The sequence below is a fragment of the Quercus suber genome, unplaced genomic scaffold (assembly GCF_002906115.3).
Source record: "Quercus suber isolate HL8 unplaced genomic scaffold, Cork oak 2.0 scaffold_49, whole genome shotgun sequence".
NCBI lineage: Eukaryota > Viridiplantae > Streptophyta > Magnoliopsida > Fagales > Fagaceae > Quercus > Quercus suber.
The window spans coordinates 705,279-723,726 of NW_027069514.1; the positions used below are offsets into that span (position 1 = coordinate 705,279).

The window sequence follows — 18,448 nt, forward strand, 5'->3', positions numbered from 1 at the left end:
TGACAAATCTACCATTGGATTGCATCTTCTTATATTCTCCATGTTTGCAAAATTTCAAAAAAAATTAAAGCTTAATAGCTATGTTATCAATAAATTTTTAAATTGCAAGTTTTTGTAATTTAAAATTATGCATAAAATATAAAATTATAGATTATATAGTAAATGATATCCAATTGACACAAAAATTGACATGTGTATTAAAAGCGTAAAGAACATGTAATTCAACGGTTAGATTTTCAAAATATGCAGTAATATTTATTTTATTAAGTGAGTTTGTAGCCTAAGGCTACAATCGATTTTGTAGCTAAACTTTGTCTTTCCAATTATAACAAATGTCATACTATTACTGTCCAGTCTTAAGATTCCATGCATGGACCAGTTGGTCTAATACTCCCCGTACAAAGGTTACATATATCCTGCTCTCGAGTCCAAATCTTTTGTACCACCTTATATGCTTTACTCTATACTCCACCAAACATATCTAGCCATGTGAATAGAAGATTATTAAACACAAACGAAAAACTTGACAGAGTCATGATATTTGGTTGAAATGCTCTAAGAGATTTATACTACTCATTACTATTTTCATGATGTATTACTTCTCGCAAGAGCACCATAAACGTGGTTCTTTAAAGCTGAAAGGGACAAAATACCTTGGAATGTCTTATGTGACTGAACGGACCGAATATGGTCCGGTACGCCCGAATAAACGGGTCCATCATTTGCACGGGCCTCCTATGGACGGACCTGATGTGAACGGGCCGGATGTGGACGGAGTGAAGGATGGTGGGCTAGCTGTCCATGGGCCTGTTGAGCCCCTAATAGGGGATATTTTGACCCACTCTCATAAGGGCCCGAATAGAGTCCTTGCGCTAGTAGGACTCCGGAAATCTTATATATTTGGTAAAGATCTTCCGTATAAGGAGGAGATTTGTTCATCACGTTTAGGATTCTACAAGGAGAGTCCTATAAGGAAAAGACTTCCGCGCCAAGAAAGGGATGTCAACTTCAAGCCACTATAAAAGCCCTAATACCCTCACAAGCCAAGGTACGCATAATTAACCCTTCTCTAGCACTCTAGAGTTATGAGAATATTTTCTGACTTAACCTTTAGAGGGTGTTTGGCCGGCACCACACCGGTGTCCTTCGATAGGTTTTCTCTTTTGTTTCGTGCAGGTTACTATACGAAGCGAAAAGAGCACCGTGCGACTCATTGGTGACTTTTCTTGATTCATCAGTTGGCGCCGTCTGTGGGAAATCGAGTAATTAAGCCATACTATCGTTTCCCGGACCAAAAGGTTGCATGGTACTCACTCGCTCAATGGCAACTACTAATGACGTGCAAGGAGAAGAACCACCCATGACTGCCCTCGAGAGACAAGTTCGAACCCTTAGTACAGCCGTGGAGCGTCTCACCAAACAGAACCTCGACTTAGAGGAACAGCTGCGCCAGAAGAATGCAGCACTAAATAACCGGCCAGAAGATCAGGAAGGGACTAGCGCTCCAAACAGGAATCAGGAGAGACCTGAGGGCAGCCACGCCCCAAGCAGGCCGGAGAGGCAGCACGTGAACATGCCATCCCTCACAGATGCGACTCCACCACATATTGTCGCTGAGATGCAGGCAATGAGGGAACAGATGGAAGTCATGATGAACGCCCTCAAGGGGCGAGTCTCCAGTGACCTTGACGATCTGGTCAATCGTACAAACTCACCTTCACTGCGGCCATGAACTCTTCCCCCTACCCACAAATTTCGCATGCCGAATATAGATAGCTATGACGGGGTGAAGGATCCTCTAGATCACCTGGAAACTTTCAAAACCCTGATGCATCTACAGGGGGTACCGGACGAAATCATGTGCAGGGCCTTCCCAACTATACTGAAGGGTTCCGCGAGGATTTGGTTCAGTCGGCTGACACCAAACTCCATCAGCACTTTCAAAGAACTAAGCGCTCAGTTCACCTCACACTTCATAGGGGGACACAGGTACAAGAAATCCACAGCGTGTTTGATGAGCATCAGGCAGAGAGAAGACGAGACGCTAAGATCTTACATAACCCGCTTCAATAAGGAAGCACTCTCAATTGATGAAGCCGACGACAAGATATTGGTGGCAGCTTTCACGAACGGATTGCGGAAGGGCAAGTTTTTGTTCTCACTATACAAAAACGACCCGAAACCATGTCGGAGGTACTCTATAGGGCCACCAAGTACATGAACGTGGAAGACGCGCTGCTTGCACGGGAAGAAAGGCCCAAGAAGAGGAACGCAAGTGGACATGCGCCAGGACCAAGGGCAGAAAAGACCAAGGACAGGAGACAGAAGGGACGAAAGGCGCCCTAAGCCCCCGAGCGGGAGGTTCACAAGTTTCACCCCCCTGAACGCCCCAATTGACCAAGTCTTGATGCAAATCAAAGACAAGGAGACACTGACATTCCCGGGAAAACTAAAAGGCGACCCAAGCAAACGGTCGCGAGACANCGACGGAGTGATTACCTGGGCAATGCTGAAGAGGCCCGTCTCCCCCATCGCCTCCGTCGAGTGATTACCAAGATCCTCGTAGTCGTCGGTGGTAATGATCGACGACAGTTTCTCCAAGGCATACTTGGAGTCCTCGCGAAGCAAGACGGGTGGACTTTTCTGCTCACCTGGCTGACCCGTCATCGGCCCTTTGCCTTTGCCATGCTTGGCCGGAGTAACTGACTTACTCCCTCAGCCATCAAGCCGAGGACCGGGTCCAAGGGGACCTTGGGCTGCTTAGGTGGATGGTCGCCTCTCACGGGCAGCTTCCGCTTTAAAGATGGTTTACTAAAGCCCATCCCCATGGGGTCCGTCCCGGCTTGCTTGTTCTTCACAGCTTGAAGTCTTATGGCCGCTTGTCTTTTTGCATCCTACATCTCTGAAAAAGGGCGACGAACTAAGGAACAATAATAACGATACAAAAAAGAAGTGGAAGGGCATGAGGTAGACGGACTTACGCAGACGGGTCTGTTTCTCGTACTTTAAAGCCGCTGGGGTGGGCTCGGGACCGTCACAATACCAATGAATAGTATTGAGGTTGACGAGCTTGGCCCACGTCCTCTCCTCTAGTGTTGTCTTGGAAAAGATCCTCTCAAGGAAACTGAACTCCTCGAGTGAAATTTGGGGACGCCGTCGAACTGCACCATAGAAGACGGAGGTTAGAAACAGTACAAATTACTAAGATGTACGAAATAATATATGACGGACCGTACCAGATGAGTTTAAAATGCCCCAAACTGTGTCGACGGGCATGAAGTCCGTCTCCCCTGGATGACACATCCAATCCTCTCCTTCCATAAAGAAATAACGACTCTTCCAGTCCCTATTTGAGTCCGGGGTCTCATAGATGACTTTCAGGACGGAACTCCTAGGGACGAAGCTGTACATTCCCCTTGACTTGTCAATTTCGTCCGGACGGTAGCAATGGAGGAACTCTTTTATTGAAAGCCTCCTCGCTCCGTCCGACATGGCTCCGTATAGGACCTCCATAGCGATGAAGACTCTCCAGGCGTTGGGGGACACCTGGCTGACGGAGATGCCTAAATAGTTTAAGAGTTCGCGATGTAGCGAACTCAACGGGAACCTCAGACTAGCCTTAAGCACTTGCTCATACACACCCACTCCGTCAACTCCTTCATAATAACATTTTTCTGACTTATACGGTAGACGGAGTGGGATGTGGTCTGGAATTTGGTAGCGGTCCCTAAGGGTATTGAAGTGACCCTTCTTGATGGTAGACGTAAAGGCGTGGACCGTCCACTCTGGGGGCAAGATGAACTCTCTAAGTCCATCAACCCCCACGACGGACCTCACTTGTTGTTCTTCGTCGTCCGACACCTCTTGGACTTCGATCATCTTCAGGCCCTCATGTGTTGAGGACGAGGAAGATGATGACGGACTACTCTCGCTCGGGACGTCGTGGTCTTTGGGACCTGACGGGTATACCCCTTCATAATCCGCCCCGTCGGGAACGATCGACTGGTTACTTGACGCACTAGACATGGCCTACGTGTAATGACAAAACTTAAGACTCTAACGGGTTGGAAATAACGACGGACACATGGAATACAAATAAGAGCAAAAGGAAAAAGAAAGGACGGGAATGAAATAACTCACCAGAAGCTTGGAGTAAGATGCGACGGGCGACGGATGCGTGAGTGAACGGATTGCGCTCTGACAGACGTGACGGACTCGCTCTGACAATCTCTTCTAGCAGCAAGTGGGGAAATGAGGGGCGGAGGACTGATATTTATACTGGGAGTGCACGGAAGACGAAGCGACGCCTCGTTCCAAAACAACAGCCATTGACAGGATGACACGTGGCACAACACACTAATGCGTCAGCTCCTGATTCAGCAATGTACGGATGAAAATTTACGGACATAAGTGTCCTGTATGCCTGACCAAGTTTTAAATCCGTCACCCCATGGGTCCGTTCATTATTGTTGACGGACCCATCAGGTGAGGGGGCAACTGAAAGGGACAAAATACCTTGGAATGTCTTATGTGACTGAACGGACCGAATATGGTCCGGTACGCCCGAATAAACGGGTCCATCATTTGCACGGGCCTCCTATGACGGACCTGATGTGAACGGGCCGGATGTGGACGGAGTGAAGGATGGTGGGCTAGCTGTCCATGGGCCTGTTGAGCCCCTAATAGGGGATATTTTGACCCACTCTCATAAGGCCCGAATAGAGTCCTTGCGCTAGTAGGACTCCGGAAATCTTATATATTTGGTAAAGATCTTCCGTATAAGGAGGAGATTTGTTCATCACGTTTAGGATTCTACAAGGAGAGTCCTATAAGGAAAAGACTTCCGCGCCAAGAAAGGGATGTCAACTTCAAGCCACTATAAAAGCCCCAATACCCTCACAAGCCAAGGTACGCATAATTAACCCTTCTCTAGCACTCTAGAGTTGTGAGAATATTTTCTGACTTAACCTTCGGAGGGTGTTTGGCCGGCACCACACCGGTGTCCTTCGATAGGCTTTCTCTTTTGTTTCGTGCAGGTTAATATACGGAGCGAAAGAAGCACCGTGCGACTCATTGGTGACTTTTCTTGATTCATCAAAAGCAAATACTGAAGACAAATGTTAGAAAGACAAGGATTATTCAGTCCTAGAAGAAGAAAAAAAAAAAAAAAAAAAAAACCAAGATTCTGTAAACAGAGTAAGTAATTTTGGGATTATATTACAAAAGGAATTATAGAGACCTTAATTTTCATTTTTTTTTAAAAAGATGTCATTGGTTTTTATTTTTTTATTTTTTGAGAAACTGAGATGTCCTTGTTGATAGACGTGGGTTGCTTACCCGCACTGAACATGTGATGACTACAATTTTATCCCAAGATGGCCTAAAGAATTCTTCAAGTAAAATAGCTGAACTTATTTGGTACTCTAGACTAGAGCCAATTCATGATCAATGTATTTTAGTTATGATTGAGGTTATGCACTGACAAGTTCTCCAAAGCAGTGTCTTGGTTTCGTCTTTTAAAAGGAGGCTACAATTACAACTTACAAATGATTACTTTTCGGCATTTCCGCCAAGTTATGTATAGAAACTTAGAGGGTGTTTGGTTCACCTGTTTCCTTAATTTAATTCTCTGTTTTCATAACTCAATTCTCAAGAATGGTGGGACCCATAGCAAAAAGGTTGTTTGGCTGCACAATAACTCTGTTTCCATAACTCTGTTTTCATTACTCAATTATCTGATTTTTGAGTTATGGAACTGAAAACACATTTTGGCTGTTTTCAGTTTTCATAACTCATAACTCAATGACAATATTGTAATTAAACACACATAGGAGACCCACAAACAGTACCCAACCGCATCTTTTGACTTTTTTTTTTTTTTTTTCATTTCTTCTCCTAGGTTGGCTGTTTGGTTCGTTCTTTCCTTCTCTTTTTTTTTTTTTTTTTTTTTTTTTTTTTTTCACTGGGTTCGATGAGTTTGGGTACTTAAAAAAAAAAAAAAAAGCTACAGCGGGTGACAGGTATGGGCCCCCAAATAGTGTGAAGAATATTGAGTGATTGGAATTTTACTTCAATAATAAAGGTCCAGGAGCCTTTGTTGGTTCTATTTGGAACAACAGTCTAATTGATGATAGAGGTTATTCTTATATCATATTTTGAGATGAATGTTGTATATTTGATCAATAATTAAACTCTTTATATTTATTTTTAATCTTTATTTTGAAGTAAAATTTCTTACTCAACCTTTATTTTGAATTAGATTTTTTTTTTTGTTATTTTTGTTGATTAAATACTATGGGTCATATAGACACATACCTTCGTGGAATAGATCACCTATTTTGGACCACTTTCAAATTGCCAAAATGGTAACTAGAGGAGACTCTATATCCCACACTCCAAATTCTAGAGAAATTGTAGATGGTGTCTCTAGGGAGATGGCTAATTTGAGAGCTCACAAAATTGTATGTATTCTCACACTTGGAGTATTTTAAATATTCTTTTGGTTCCACATCATATGTGGTTACTAAAAATACTCAACCACTAAGTGTGTGTTTGAATGTTGATTAAAATTATAAATTATTCCACAGCTTATTTTTGCTACTATTCATGAGTTTTATTGCATTTTTTGGTATTATTTATGAGTTCTATTGTACTATTTTAACTAATATTTACCTTTATCAAAAGTACTTTTAATAATAAGTTTTTATTTTCGGCAAAATAAGTAGTATCCAAATAAACGTGTAAATTACTCCACCATCGAGTGAAAATTTAAATGAGAAATTTAAAGTTTAAACTCACTTATCACCTATGTAAATGATTCATTCCATGGGTCATAATTTATGAGTTGGGTCCATTTCTAACAATTTTGAATTTTAATTTATTTTGAATTGATTTTACCTTTTAAGGAAAGTGAAAATATATAACTTATGTGCATCGGGTAAGCAACTATTTCATATTTGCAGCCAAATTTTGTCCATCTCATTATATAACTTTGTTGCTTTTCTTCACACACTCGCCAACTCCTCCGCTCTCGTCTTCCCTCCCTAATCAAGCGGTTGCCGTGGTTAGCATCAAATTTTTGGAGAAGCTCCTCACCGCCACCGCGCCCTTTCGGCGAAGCCAGGATTTAGAGGTAATTGCTAACAAATTTTAGTACAAATCTAAGGTGGGGTTTATGTAAGGGCTGAGATTATAAGTTTAGATCAGGAATATATAAAATAAAGAGTACGATTAGGAGGAAAATTTGTTTCTTCCAAAACCCCACCTTGGGTTAAGGAAATCTCACTTTTTTTTTTTTTTGTGGTCGTTTAATTGTTAACGGAACTGGGTTTTGTTAATTTGGGATTATGGAATGGGAAATTGAAGGTTATGGTTGTGTTGATAAATGGATGGGTGAGCATGTGAATGAGAACAACATATCGAATGGGCAAAAGGGTTGGGCCAATTCATTAATTAGACTGTTTTGAGTTTTCGTTCTTATTTTTGATAATTCGATTGTTGGGGGAGGGGGATTTGAACCTTGGACCGCTCTGTAGGAAACACCAGCAGCTGCCAGTTGAGCTACAACCTGTTTTGAGTTTGAGAGTGCATATAGGGAAATTGCCTTGAGGATGTGTATTGTCTTTGGGTTTATTGAGCAAACTAGAGAGGGAAGTGTGAAACAAGAGATTTGTGTGGGGACAAATCCCTTGAGTTATGGTGCTGTAATGTCTTTGGAAATATTAGGATTTTAAGTTTTCATGGGCTGGTTGAGGACAAAGTCCATAGTAAGATATATGTTTGAGCTGTAACTCTTAATTGGATGTGAGTTGCACTTGTAACTATTGGATGTTGGGAGGCCTATGGTCCTTTTGATAGTGTTTTTTAGTGTCATAAGGGTTGTCATTATGGTACACAAACATGGTTTTATTTTTTATTCCCTTTTAAAGCTATCCAACAATGCATAAAATGGGTCTTTAAGATACCAAAAAATGGCCTTGTTGTGCTAAAGCTTGGGCATTTTGAAATACCTTTTTAATGTTATTAAGTGAGGAGTTTGGTTTCTTTAGAAATATATATTTCTGGGTTCCTTAAATCAGGCTTTACGGTTTAAAGTCCAGGCCCTCCAGGGTTCAGGCCAGCATAGGTAAAATAATTTTGAAAAATTAACCTAAGCTGTGGAAATCTTATTTTGGAGGTTTAAGGATTGGTTAGTTTAATATGTAAAGATTGGGTTTTGGTTTCTATTTTGGGCAATCATGTAGTTGAGACATTGAGGTTTATGGTGGACAAAAAAGTGGAGTTTGGGTGGTGCCTTGGACCTCTTTGGGTGTTTTTTTTTTTTTTTTAATGGGTTTGAAGGGTTGAGCACATAATAGTAAGCATTATATTATATATGTATTCATGCCGTGCTTATATTTTCGTATTGAATTAATTTTCTATCACTAGAGGCATTTAACCAATCCTTAAAACCTCCAAAATAAGCTAGTATACCTAGGTAGAACCCTAATATTTTATCAATAAATTTTTACTTATCAAAAAATGTAATGTCAGTTTTAGTCTTGTGCCTATTTGACATGGTTGTGCTATTCTTCATTAGGTTCTTGTTGGCATTACTTGGTTGAGCTTGGTTAGTGTTACGAAGTAAGCAGAATTTGCTGATTTGGGATTTTTTTTTTTTAAGACATACCAGTTTTCTCAAACTTATTGTTTTCAAAGGAAATAAGAGTGCTACTTGTATTCAAATATTATGCTAAGTATCTTTTTATTATGTGAAAGTTTTTGCAAATATACATTTTACAACGAGATCTTGTAGGATGAAATAGAGGAAGACCCAAAATAACATTAGTAGAAGTAAAAAAAAAAAGACTTATCAATTAAGGAAGTAACAAAGTACGATTTCATACAGAATAACATTAGAGGGGTGTTTTATTTTCTGTGTATATAATTCTTTGTGCGTTTTTCTTTCTTCTATTTTTGCATCACACAGATTTTGGGAATTAGGTTAAATTCTCAACAACCCTAACTATTTTATTGAGGATCCATAGCTGACCCCTAAAATTTGGGATTAAGGCTTGTTGCTGTTGTTGTGATGCACGTGTTCGTTGAGGCATTTCATATGTATACATGTTTCTAAAATATTATAGCTCAATTAATTATTATTTTCTTTGAGAAATTTATTGCTCAATTTTATTCATGATGTTTTGAGAATGTATTGTAATTGGTGATTTTGAATGCTTACAAAAATCTTCATGTCAAGATGTTTCCCTTTTTAAGAAATTACTGTTTGACTATTCATTATGTTTTATAAATGGTTTGATGTTTGTTCATTTTTAATTGCAATGGTATGAAAGTATAATGATATTGGAAGTATATGTTTAGGAAAGGTGTTTCCCATCGTTTTGCTCTCTTTTCTCCTAAAAATATCATTCTTCTTCCCTCACTGGTCTTTGTATTACTGCCACCGCTTACTCCCTTCCAATGAGTTTAACAATGATAGGAGCTGGAGACCCACCGGGTTTGGCACATGGAATATTTGAAGTAATCTCCAAATTTTTTTCAATTGGAATGCTTGATTCACGTTTATGCACAATTAGGTCAGAAATAATCTAAATACAACGGAAGTTGGAAGTTGCCCTTTCAAAGGGCTGGAAGGGCTGGAAAGGTTGAAAGTCATGATTTTAGATTATAGGGCCAAAACCCCCTCGAAGTGTGGAATTTTTAAAATTTATTTAATGTGTATGTTAGGATGAATTTGATGATTTCATTTGCGAATTTTTGTTGTTGTGTTGATAACTTGACACTTGGTTGCTATGAGTTGTAGTAGAATGCATTATGTTGGCCCAACCCTATGGTGGCCAAGAATGCTGAATCCTACATAAATGTTTGTAGTAAAATTTGACTTTCTGTGGGTCACTTGAATACATCATTAGTGTTAGAGTTAAGTTTAACCTTATGAAATGGGTGATAGAAGGCCTTAATGACTATGATGCACGGACACAGACATGGCAATACGACAATTTTTGAAAAATAAGAACACAACACGACGTGGACATGACAATTAAATAATTAATTAAATTTTATATTTAGACATAAAATTCGTTTATATCTAGAATTTAAATTATGTAAGAACTACAAATAAGTAAACTAACACCCAAAGTAGTACAATAATACACACTAGCCTCTGAGCACGCACTCATGCGCGTGTTTAGAGGCTCTTTTATTTTTTAGGTAAAAATTAATAATTTGTATTTATTATAATTTGAGATTTCTACTTTTTCCAATCACCAAAAAAAAAAGGAAAAAAAAAAAAAAAGAATATGTGTGGTGAGTTTTGTAGATTGGAGGGGTTTTAAAATTAACAAAAGAGTGATCCTATTTTGTTGGGAGTTAGAGAATAGAAGTAGGAATTTAAATTAACGTAAAAGTAGAAGTTTATTAGAAGCAGGAAGGAATTTCAACGTAGAAGTAGAAATTTATTATTTTTGTCAATTTATTATTTTAACTCTGTTTTTAAGTTTTAGGTAGGGGTATTTTTGACAGCAAAAAATGCAATAACTTTCTTTTGCCGATTTACTATTTTAACTTCATTTTTAAGTTGTTGATTAATTAATTTAGGGGTATTTTTGACAGGAAAGAAAGCAATAACTAACTTTTTGAATCTTCTTAATATATACAAATAAAATGTTTATAGTACAAACCAAAAGTTTAAATAGGTTATATTCAACATCAAACTAAAAACATAAAAGGAAAACAAGCTCTAAACTCTTGGGATTAAAAAAAATTATATATATATATATATATATTATATGTATATGTATATGTATATGTATATGTATATGTATATGTATATGTATATGTATTGTAGTGAGAGTGGGATTTAAAGAAAAAAAAAAAAATGGAGAGAAGCTTGTTTTGTTTTTAGTTTGATGTTGAATATAGCCTATTTAAACTTTTGGGTTAAAATATATATATATATATATATTAGTGAGAGTGGGATCAATAAAAAAAAAAAAAACGAGAGCAGAGAAGAGGTCGGACTCGGACCTGGCCACGCCGAGAGAGAGAGAGAGAGAGAGAGAGAGAGAGAGAGGAAGCGATCGGCGTCGACGGCGACTGTCTTTGGAGCTCGCCGATCGGCCTGATCTAGCACCGGCGACTGTCTATGGGTTTCAACTTTCACGGTAATGACTTCTCAGACTCTAAACTTTCACCGGCGACTGTCAAAATCTGTGATTTTCTGTCCTTTTTTTTTACACTGCTGGCGTGTCCACCGTGTCGGAGCTGTGTCGGAGAAGCGAAAAAAAAGGACACCGCTCGGACACCGGAGTCTAAATTAACTGAGAATCATAAGAAGAAGGGGGGGGGGGGTTGAATTGTAAAGTCTTTTTCATCAATTGGAAATGAAGACAAACCGGATTTATTAAAATTTTCCCAAAATTAAATACAACTGAGCCGCATTAATTTCTTTTATTTCCTCCCCTTAAGTTTTTGTTAAGCATGTATATTTCTCTCTCTATAAGCGCATTAAAACATTTAGCAGATGATTTTTTATTCTTTGTTTCCAAACTGTTTAACTAATTTACTGACAATGGAAGAAAGGGGGTTAATGAAGGAAACTCTTTTGGATTTTGTGTAAATACAGCTTTATTTTGTTTTGTGTATGTTGTTCTTGGGTTCCAAACTGGTTAACCCGTTACTAATTATAAAAGTAAGATAGATAGGTTAGTGAAGGATCCTCTTTTGGATTTTGTGCAAACACAACTTACTTTATGGTTTTACAGTAGTTATAATTCATGTGAATTTTTGTTTCCACTTATTGGTTTATGCATGTTAATTCTTGAGACTAAAATTTTGATTTGTTATTTTGTAGTGGTTTGTTGAAACTTGTTGAGTTCTTACGATTAGAATGATATACACGGCGATTGACAACTTCTACTTAACTGATGAGGAGCTAAAGAACTCACCATCTAGGAAAGATGGTATAGATGAAGCGACTGAAACTATCTTACGAATATATGGCTGTGATCTCATCCAAGAAAGTGGCATCTTGCTTAGACTGTATCCTGTTTTGATTTCTTTATATATTGAATATATGTTGGTATATGAAATTGTATACTTTTCCTAATTTTGTTGGTTCATTATGTTGCCTTAATCTTCTTACTTATATAGACCTCAAGCTGTAATGGCTACTGGGCAGGTTCTATTCCATCGTTTCTATTGCAAGAAATCATTTGCCCGCTTCAATGTGAAGGTTAAACTTTGTCTCCCATCACTCTGTTGCTGAGATATAGATAATAAACAAAGGAAAAGGAATGATTTTTATTTTTTATTTGGAAGTGCATTCATGTTCTAGTTTCATATCGATATTGCACCTCTGCTAAGTCAAATATTTGCATTGAGCTTCATTGAATTAATGTCTGTTTTCTCTGCAGAAAGTTCTATAAAACTTCTACACTTTGTTTTGCAGAAAGTTGCTGCAAGCTGTGTATGGCTTGCATCGAAGCTTGAGGAAAGTCCAAGAAAAGCAAGACAAGTCCTCGTTGTTTTCCACAGAATGGAATGTAGGAGGGAGAACTTACCAATAGAGCATTTGGAGGTTGGTTCGCAGGTTAGGCATCCACCTTCTTTATTATGATATTACCTTGGTTTTTGTTTTTCATCTTCTTATTTGGCACAAGAATTGAGTTTTCCAAATTACTTATTTTTTATTTTCCCCCTTTCTTTTTGGCAACCACCAAGTATAATGTCTTTGTTGAATAGGTTTTAATTTTAGCAGTTCATGTGTATTTGCGTTTAAAATTATTTTTTTTCCTCTAAAAAAATCAGTAAATTCTCAAAATTATTATTTTTTTTTTTTTTTTCTAACAGAAATATCATGACCTCAAAACTGACTTGAGCAGAACAGAAAGACATATATTGAAAGAGATGGGATTCGTTTGTCATGTTGAACATCCTCATAAATTCATATCTAACTACCTTGCTACTCTTGAAACACCTCCAGAACTGAGGCAGGAAGCTTGGAATCTAGCAAATGATAGGTACTTCTTATAAATTAACTACTCACGAACACAAGTTGTGCACTTTCTATTCTTATCGTTTGGTTATCCGTTGAACACGAAAACTTTGCATCTAGAATTTTTATTGTTCAATTGGGTTTATTTGGAAATAGCTTATTTAGCTGAAACTAAAAACTTTTTACTGAAAGTACTGTATAAAAAGTTAAATGTTAGTTAAATAGTATAGTGAGACTCATAAATAGTACAAAAAGTACAATGGGACTCATAAATAGTAGCAAAAATAAGCTAAAAACTCTAATAAGCTTCAACTTTCATCACTTCCCAAACACACTCTTAAGTGTCATTTAGTTTACATATGTATATGTTGATGTGTGGGAGCCCCTCCATGGTTTTAAAAGCCACACTGGACCTGCCAATAATCCAGCCTGGTTATATGCTAAAAAACTGGAAATTTAATAAAATCTGGAAAAAACCAGAAACCGGAAATTCAATAGGTAAATTGAGAATTGAGAACTGGACTGGTTAAACTGGTGATGGATCTGAAAATGCAGCCAAACAGTAGCATTTTCTCTGAAAATGGGTGTGGCAGGTCATGAGGATGGTGATGCAACACTTTACAGTCAAATCCACTCAAAATATGGAAATTCTACCTTGTGGATTCAGGGTAATTATAGAATACTCGCAGAGTACCATAAATGCATACTCTCCATTCTCACATAATTGTGGGTTCTACTAATAAAATTCATGGTGAGACCCACAATTCATGTGGGGGGAGGGGGAGTACGCATGAATGGTATTCCCGGAGTATTCAATAATTTTCCATGGGTTCATCCCAACTTGCTATCACTGAAAATATGATGAAAAAATGTCTTTCTTTTTTGTTAACTTACCATACTAGTACCTAATGGATTTCTTTGGCAATGTTGTCCAAGTAATCTCCAGAGGGGGTTGGACATAAAAAGGGGACTCTGAGAGAAAGAGACTTGGCTCTTTAAAAAAAAAACCATTATGGTACAGAGCGAGGTCTTAAATTTGATGATAGAATAAAGTGGAGTTTGGAGGAGAGGCATTTTGTCTTGGTTTTCTGTGGCTCTCTCTCTCTCTCTCTGAAGCTGTCTCAAGGCTTTTATGCCAATTCAAAGCCCAATTCAAAGACAAGGTTATGGATAATTTGGTCACTCACCAAAGACACTTCCCATACCTCCTCTCTCTTACCTCTGACCAATGTACCACAGTCAGTAGATTAAGGTTGGATCTAATACCCAAGAAACTTATTAATGTTTTTATTTGTGCACCCCTCCTTATTAAATTGGTTAGTTAAGTATTTTTATTTTCATTAATTTTCATTAATATAGGAATGTGGGAAATTTCACTTGAAAAAATTGTTTTAATGTTATGATAAATTTTTTTACTAAATATGGCTAATTGTCATACATTTAGAATTTATATAATTTAATTGTATTATTAAATAAAATATTTATTTTGTCGCCATTTCGACTACTAGTGGACCAAAAAACTGGGATCTAGTCCCTTTTCCGGTTCTCTATTCGGTCTGATTTTTAAATCCATGGAGCCTTCTCGCCCTTCTTTTGACTATCAGAACAAACAATGATTTGTATTCTTCAATCAGCCCCATTTAAGCCCCATATTCTGTTTGTTTTTTATGATCATGTTTTATTTGGTGTTTAGACCCTTGTTATTTTTTTGCCTCTCTTTAATTCTTTTTGCTCCTTGAATCTTACAAATGGCCTTTGTATGTTACTCTTGCCATTTTTATAGTTTGATCTACTCTCGTTTTCCATCAGCCTTTTCTTTTAGATTTATAGCTTTTTTGCTTATATCCTGCTTTTAAAAGCCTACTTCTTCCAGGGACCACCATACTTTACCCAACTTTCAACAAATAAGCAATAAGCAATTTGCAAAAAGCTGCATTTGAGAACACTGTTCTGATGATGCTATAGCATAAGAGTGATGTATACCCAAGAAGGCATCTGAAAGTTATTTGTATATTTGATAGCCATACTATAGTGTGCAAGACAGTTGCATTTCTACTATGTTTCAGAATAATGGGTCTAATTCCAATGTACACAGTCTTTCCCTCAATTTTTTTAGTTGTGTTTTATGTCTGCCGATTGTTGTAGTTTTTCCATGTCTTTCACTATGGCTTACAGTTCCATTAGTAATCTGTTTTGTTGTGTAATTTTATTTTAACATTCAAATTTGGGCAGTTTGCGCACAACTTTGTGTGTTCGATTCAAGAGCGAGGTTGTGGCTTGTGGGGTTGTCTATGCTGCTGCTCGTCGGTTCCAAGTACCCCTTCCTGAGAATCCACCATGGTGGAAGGTATTTGATGCAGACAAATCTGGGATTGATGAAGTATGCAGAGTTCTGGCTGAGCTGTACAGCCTTCCTAAGGCACAGTACATTCCAGTCTGTAAGGATGGAGACTCTTTTACATTTTCAAACAAGTCAAGGGATTCACAATCTCAGCCAATTCCGAAGGTACTACTATTTTATTGTTGTACTATTTTGAGTTTCACTGGAAATATAAAGCCTACAAATGCTCTTCTACAGTTTTTGCAATTTTCAATTCCTCAGCAAGTGTTGCATTTTTGTTTGTCAACTACTGCTGTCTTATTTCCAGTGATTCTTGCTATAGAGGTGAGTTGTTAGACCACCTGGCGGCAGCACTTGAATTCTCTGTTTAGAGAAAGGATGGCAATGTAAAGACTTCAGAAAATTTGGTCCATCTTAGCATGGGATTTTTATTTCATTGCTGTTCTATAAGAACTTCCATAGACTAGGGAGAGTTAAATCACTTAAGCATGGTGGGATTTTTGTTTCATTGCTGTTCTACTTCTACAGGAAATTTCACAGACTAGCCCTACAGCTAATATTAAGCCAGTTTCAGCAGCAATTAATCCTGAATCTGTTGGAGCCAAAGAAGTATTGGTTAGAGCAGCCATTGACAAGATGAAGGATTCTAAGAAAAGTGATGATGAATCAAAGAACATGTCTGTTGAGGGAGAGGCAAGAGAAGAGCCTCTGCCAAAATCTAATTCTGAACTCAAAACAGAGGCAAGTAGGGAAAGGAACAGGGAGAGAGAGAAGGAGAGGGAAAGGGAAAGGGACAGAGAGAGGGAGGACCGAATAAAGGCTCGGGATCGTGATAGAGGCAGGGATTCTGACCGTGAACGGGATAGAGAGGAAACAGAGAGGGACAGAGATAAAGCCAAGGATCGCAGTCATCGTTCCAAGGATAGAGGAAAGGATTCAGGTATGTTTACAACCAATTTTGTTCATGAACCTGATGCCATTGTTAATACTTGTTTTAAGGTTGTTTCTTTGATTTTGTATTGCGGTCTAATCTTTTCTAATTGTTCTCTGATTATCCAGTGATATTCTTTTTCTCTTGTGAATGCAGGAGGACATTCAGGGAAATCAAGACATCACTCATCAAGAGGTATACATTTTGTTTCCCTCTGGTATTTTATATTCAATATGGTTTCTTGTTTAACCATAGGTCCATTATCTGAACTTCTTCATTTTCAGATCGTGACTACCACAGTTCCTCTTATTCTTCAAGGGAGAAGGATCGCCATAGACATCATTCGTATGCTTAAAAATGTCTTCAAGGCATGCTAGTTGTATATTGTATCTATCTTGATCATCATGTCTGCAAAGAGGAAATAAGTACTACTACTGGGGGAGAGAGATCATCTCACTTGAAACAAGAATTATTTTGACCTGAAATGTACAACCTTAATTTTGATGACTGATCTGTGGTCTAATCCCAATTGTTGATCTTGTATTCAGCCCTCTGTAATGCAGGCACAACACTTGTAGTGCTTTGCTTATCTTCTGGCTATCTGCAATAGCTTGCTGCATTATTGTATTATGTCGCAGGAGCTTGCCACTTCACGGGACGTGCAGCAATTGGTAGCTGGTACTACTTGGGAGGTGCCAGCCTGGGGGGTCTGTCTTGAATGCTTTACGAATGAGAATCCATGTTCATTTGATATCTTTGTCAAGTTTACACCCCTAGAAATGCATGCTGGATGATGTGCCTTGCATTGCTTCTATCTGAACAGCTTATGTTTTTTGATAAACATCAGACTATATGATATGTCACAGATTCCTCACTGATCCCATTTTTCCGCACCAGTGCTGCTTGTTTTATAGATTTTTTGGGCGTGGTTGTACCAGCTGTATATGTTGAATTGCTCTTATTATATAGCAAGAGTAATGTTATTGCCGCCGAACATGTTCTCATTTTAGTGCTAATATCTTATTACAATGGGTTCTCTGGATCCCCGTCTAAATTTTTTGGATGGTTTACTTAAAATCACGCTTGACTCTCGAGAGTTCTAGAATCCAAGCCTTGACTAGATGTTATCTTAGCTTTCCTTCCAAATCAATTTTCTTAGCTGTCCTTCCAAGTTACTCAGGCAAATAACTATCATTACCAACTGAACAACGGGTAAGCAATGCTATTGACTGAAGTACTACCATGTGTAGCATGAGAATTGAGATTTAATGATCAAGAGATCTATAGTAGCATGAAATGTGATGGGAATTGCATGAGTTTATCAATCCGCAAATGGAAGCCTCCATGCCTAATCAACATGAAAGAATGTAATTCATTATTTCAATTAGTTTTGGCATGAGGCCAGAAAGCCTAAACAAGATCCTGGATTCCCTCACAAAGGTGCAGTTTCGAAGACAGTATGACAAGGGAGTAGATTACCCTAGAGAAGTTTGAGATCAAGAACGAGCCTAAGACACTGAATTTAGAGCAATGATATCTTTCTACAAATTTAAGAAAATAGTCATACAAATAGCATGTTGTGGTATGAGGTGGTATGAGACTATGAGATAATATGAGAAAATATTAGACCAAAAATAAAGAAGACTTGTAAAACAACCAAATTCATTCCAAGTGTTATTTAAACTTGATTATAATGTCAATTACATTACATGTAGCTTAACTGGTACCTCTAGGTGTTTCTAATGGAACGTCCATTATTCAAATCTTCCCATCCCAAATATTGTATATAAAAAAAAAAAAACTTGATACATAATAACCACCTAAACATTTGCAAACAAACAGAAAGAAAAAAGAAAAGAAAAAGAAAATCAAATTGGTGCACTGTCAATGGTCTTAAAACAATACAAGAATCAGTCTTACTCAGTTTGCCACGTTTCTTTTCTCACCCAACTAGAATTATCCCAGCTAAGAAAGAACCCATTGTCCTTTACTAGCCAATAGACTGTCCCATGGCTCACATCTCTACGGGGCTGATATGCATGCCAGGAAGCAAACCATAAGTCCCATAGAGCAGCACAGTAATGTAATGACTTATGTGTAACATTCCACTGGTAATCACCACCGACGTAGAGCGTGTGCTCTCCGAGGTCTGTATCTGAACTTGGTGAGGTGCATTGAATCG

The 18,448-nt window shown here is 38.1% G+C and overlaps 1 protein-coding gene across 2 annotated transcripts; it reads left to right on the forward strand.

Moving 5' to 3' along the window:
• Positions 1 to 6,942: 6,942 nt before the first annotated feature.
• Positions 6,943 to 17,308, forward strand: LOC111995626 (cyclin-L1-1). Of its 2 annotated transcripts, none has more exons than XM_024027545.2 (9): positions 6,943 to 7,132; positions 11,852 to 12,039; positions 12,151 to 12,232; positions 12,449 to 12,589; positions 12,850 to 13,019; positions 15,227 to 15,500; positions 15,864 to 16,275; positions 16,423 to 16,461; positions 16,551 to 17,308. In XM_024027545.2, the coding sequence occupies exons 2-9, from the start codon at positions 11,888 to 11,890 to the stop codon at positions 16,619 to 16,621; spliced, it is 1,341 nt and encodes a 446-aa protein (XP_023883313.1). In that variant the 5' UTR covers positions 6,943 to 7,132; positions 11,852 to 11,887; the 3' UTR covers positions 16,622 to 17,308. The 2 variants fall into 2 exon arrangements, with proteins under 2 accessions (XP_023883313.1, XP_065627851.1); XM_065771779.1 differs by lacking the exon at positions 6,943 to 7,132 and adding an exon at positions 11,035 to 11,162.
• The last annotated feature ends 1,140 nt before the right edge of the window (positions 17,309 to 18,448 follow it).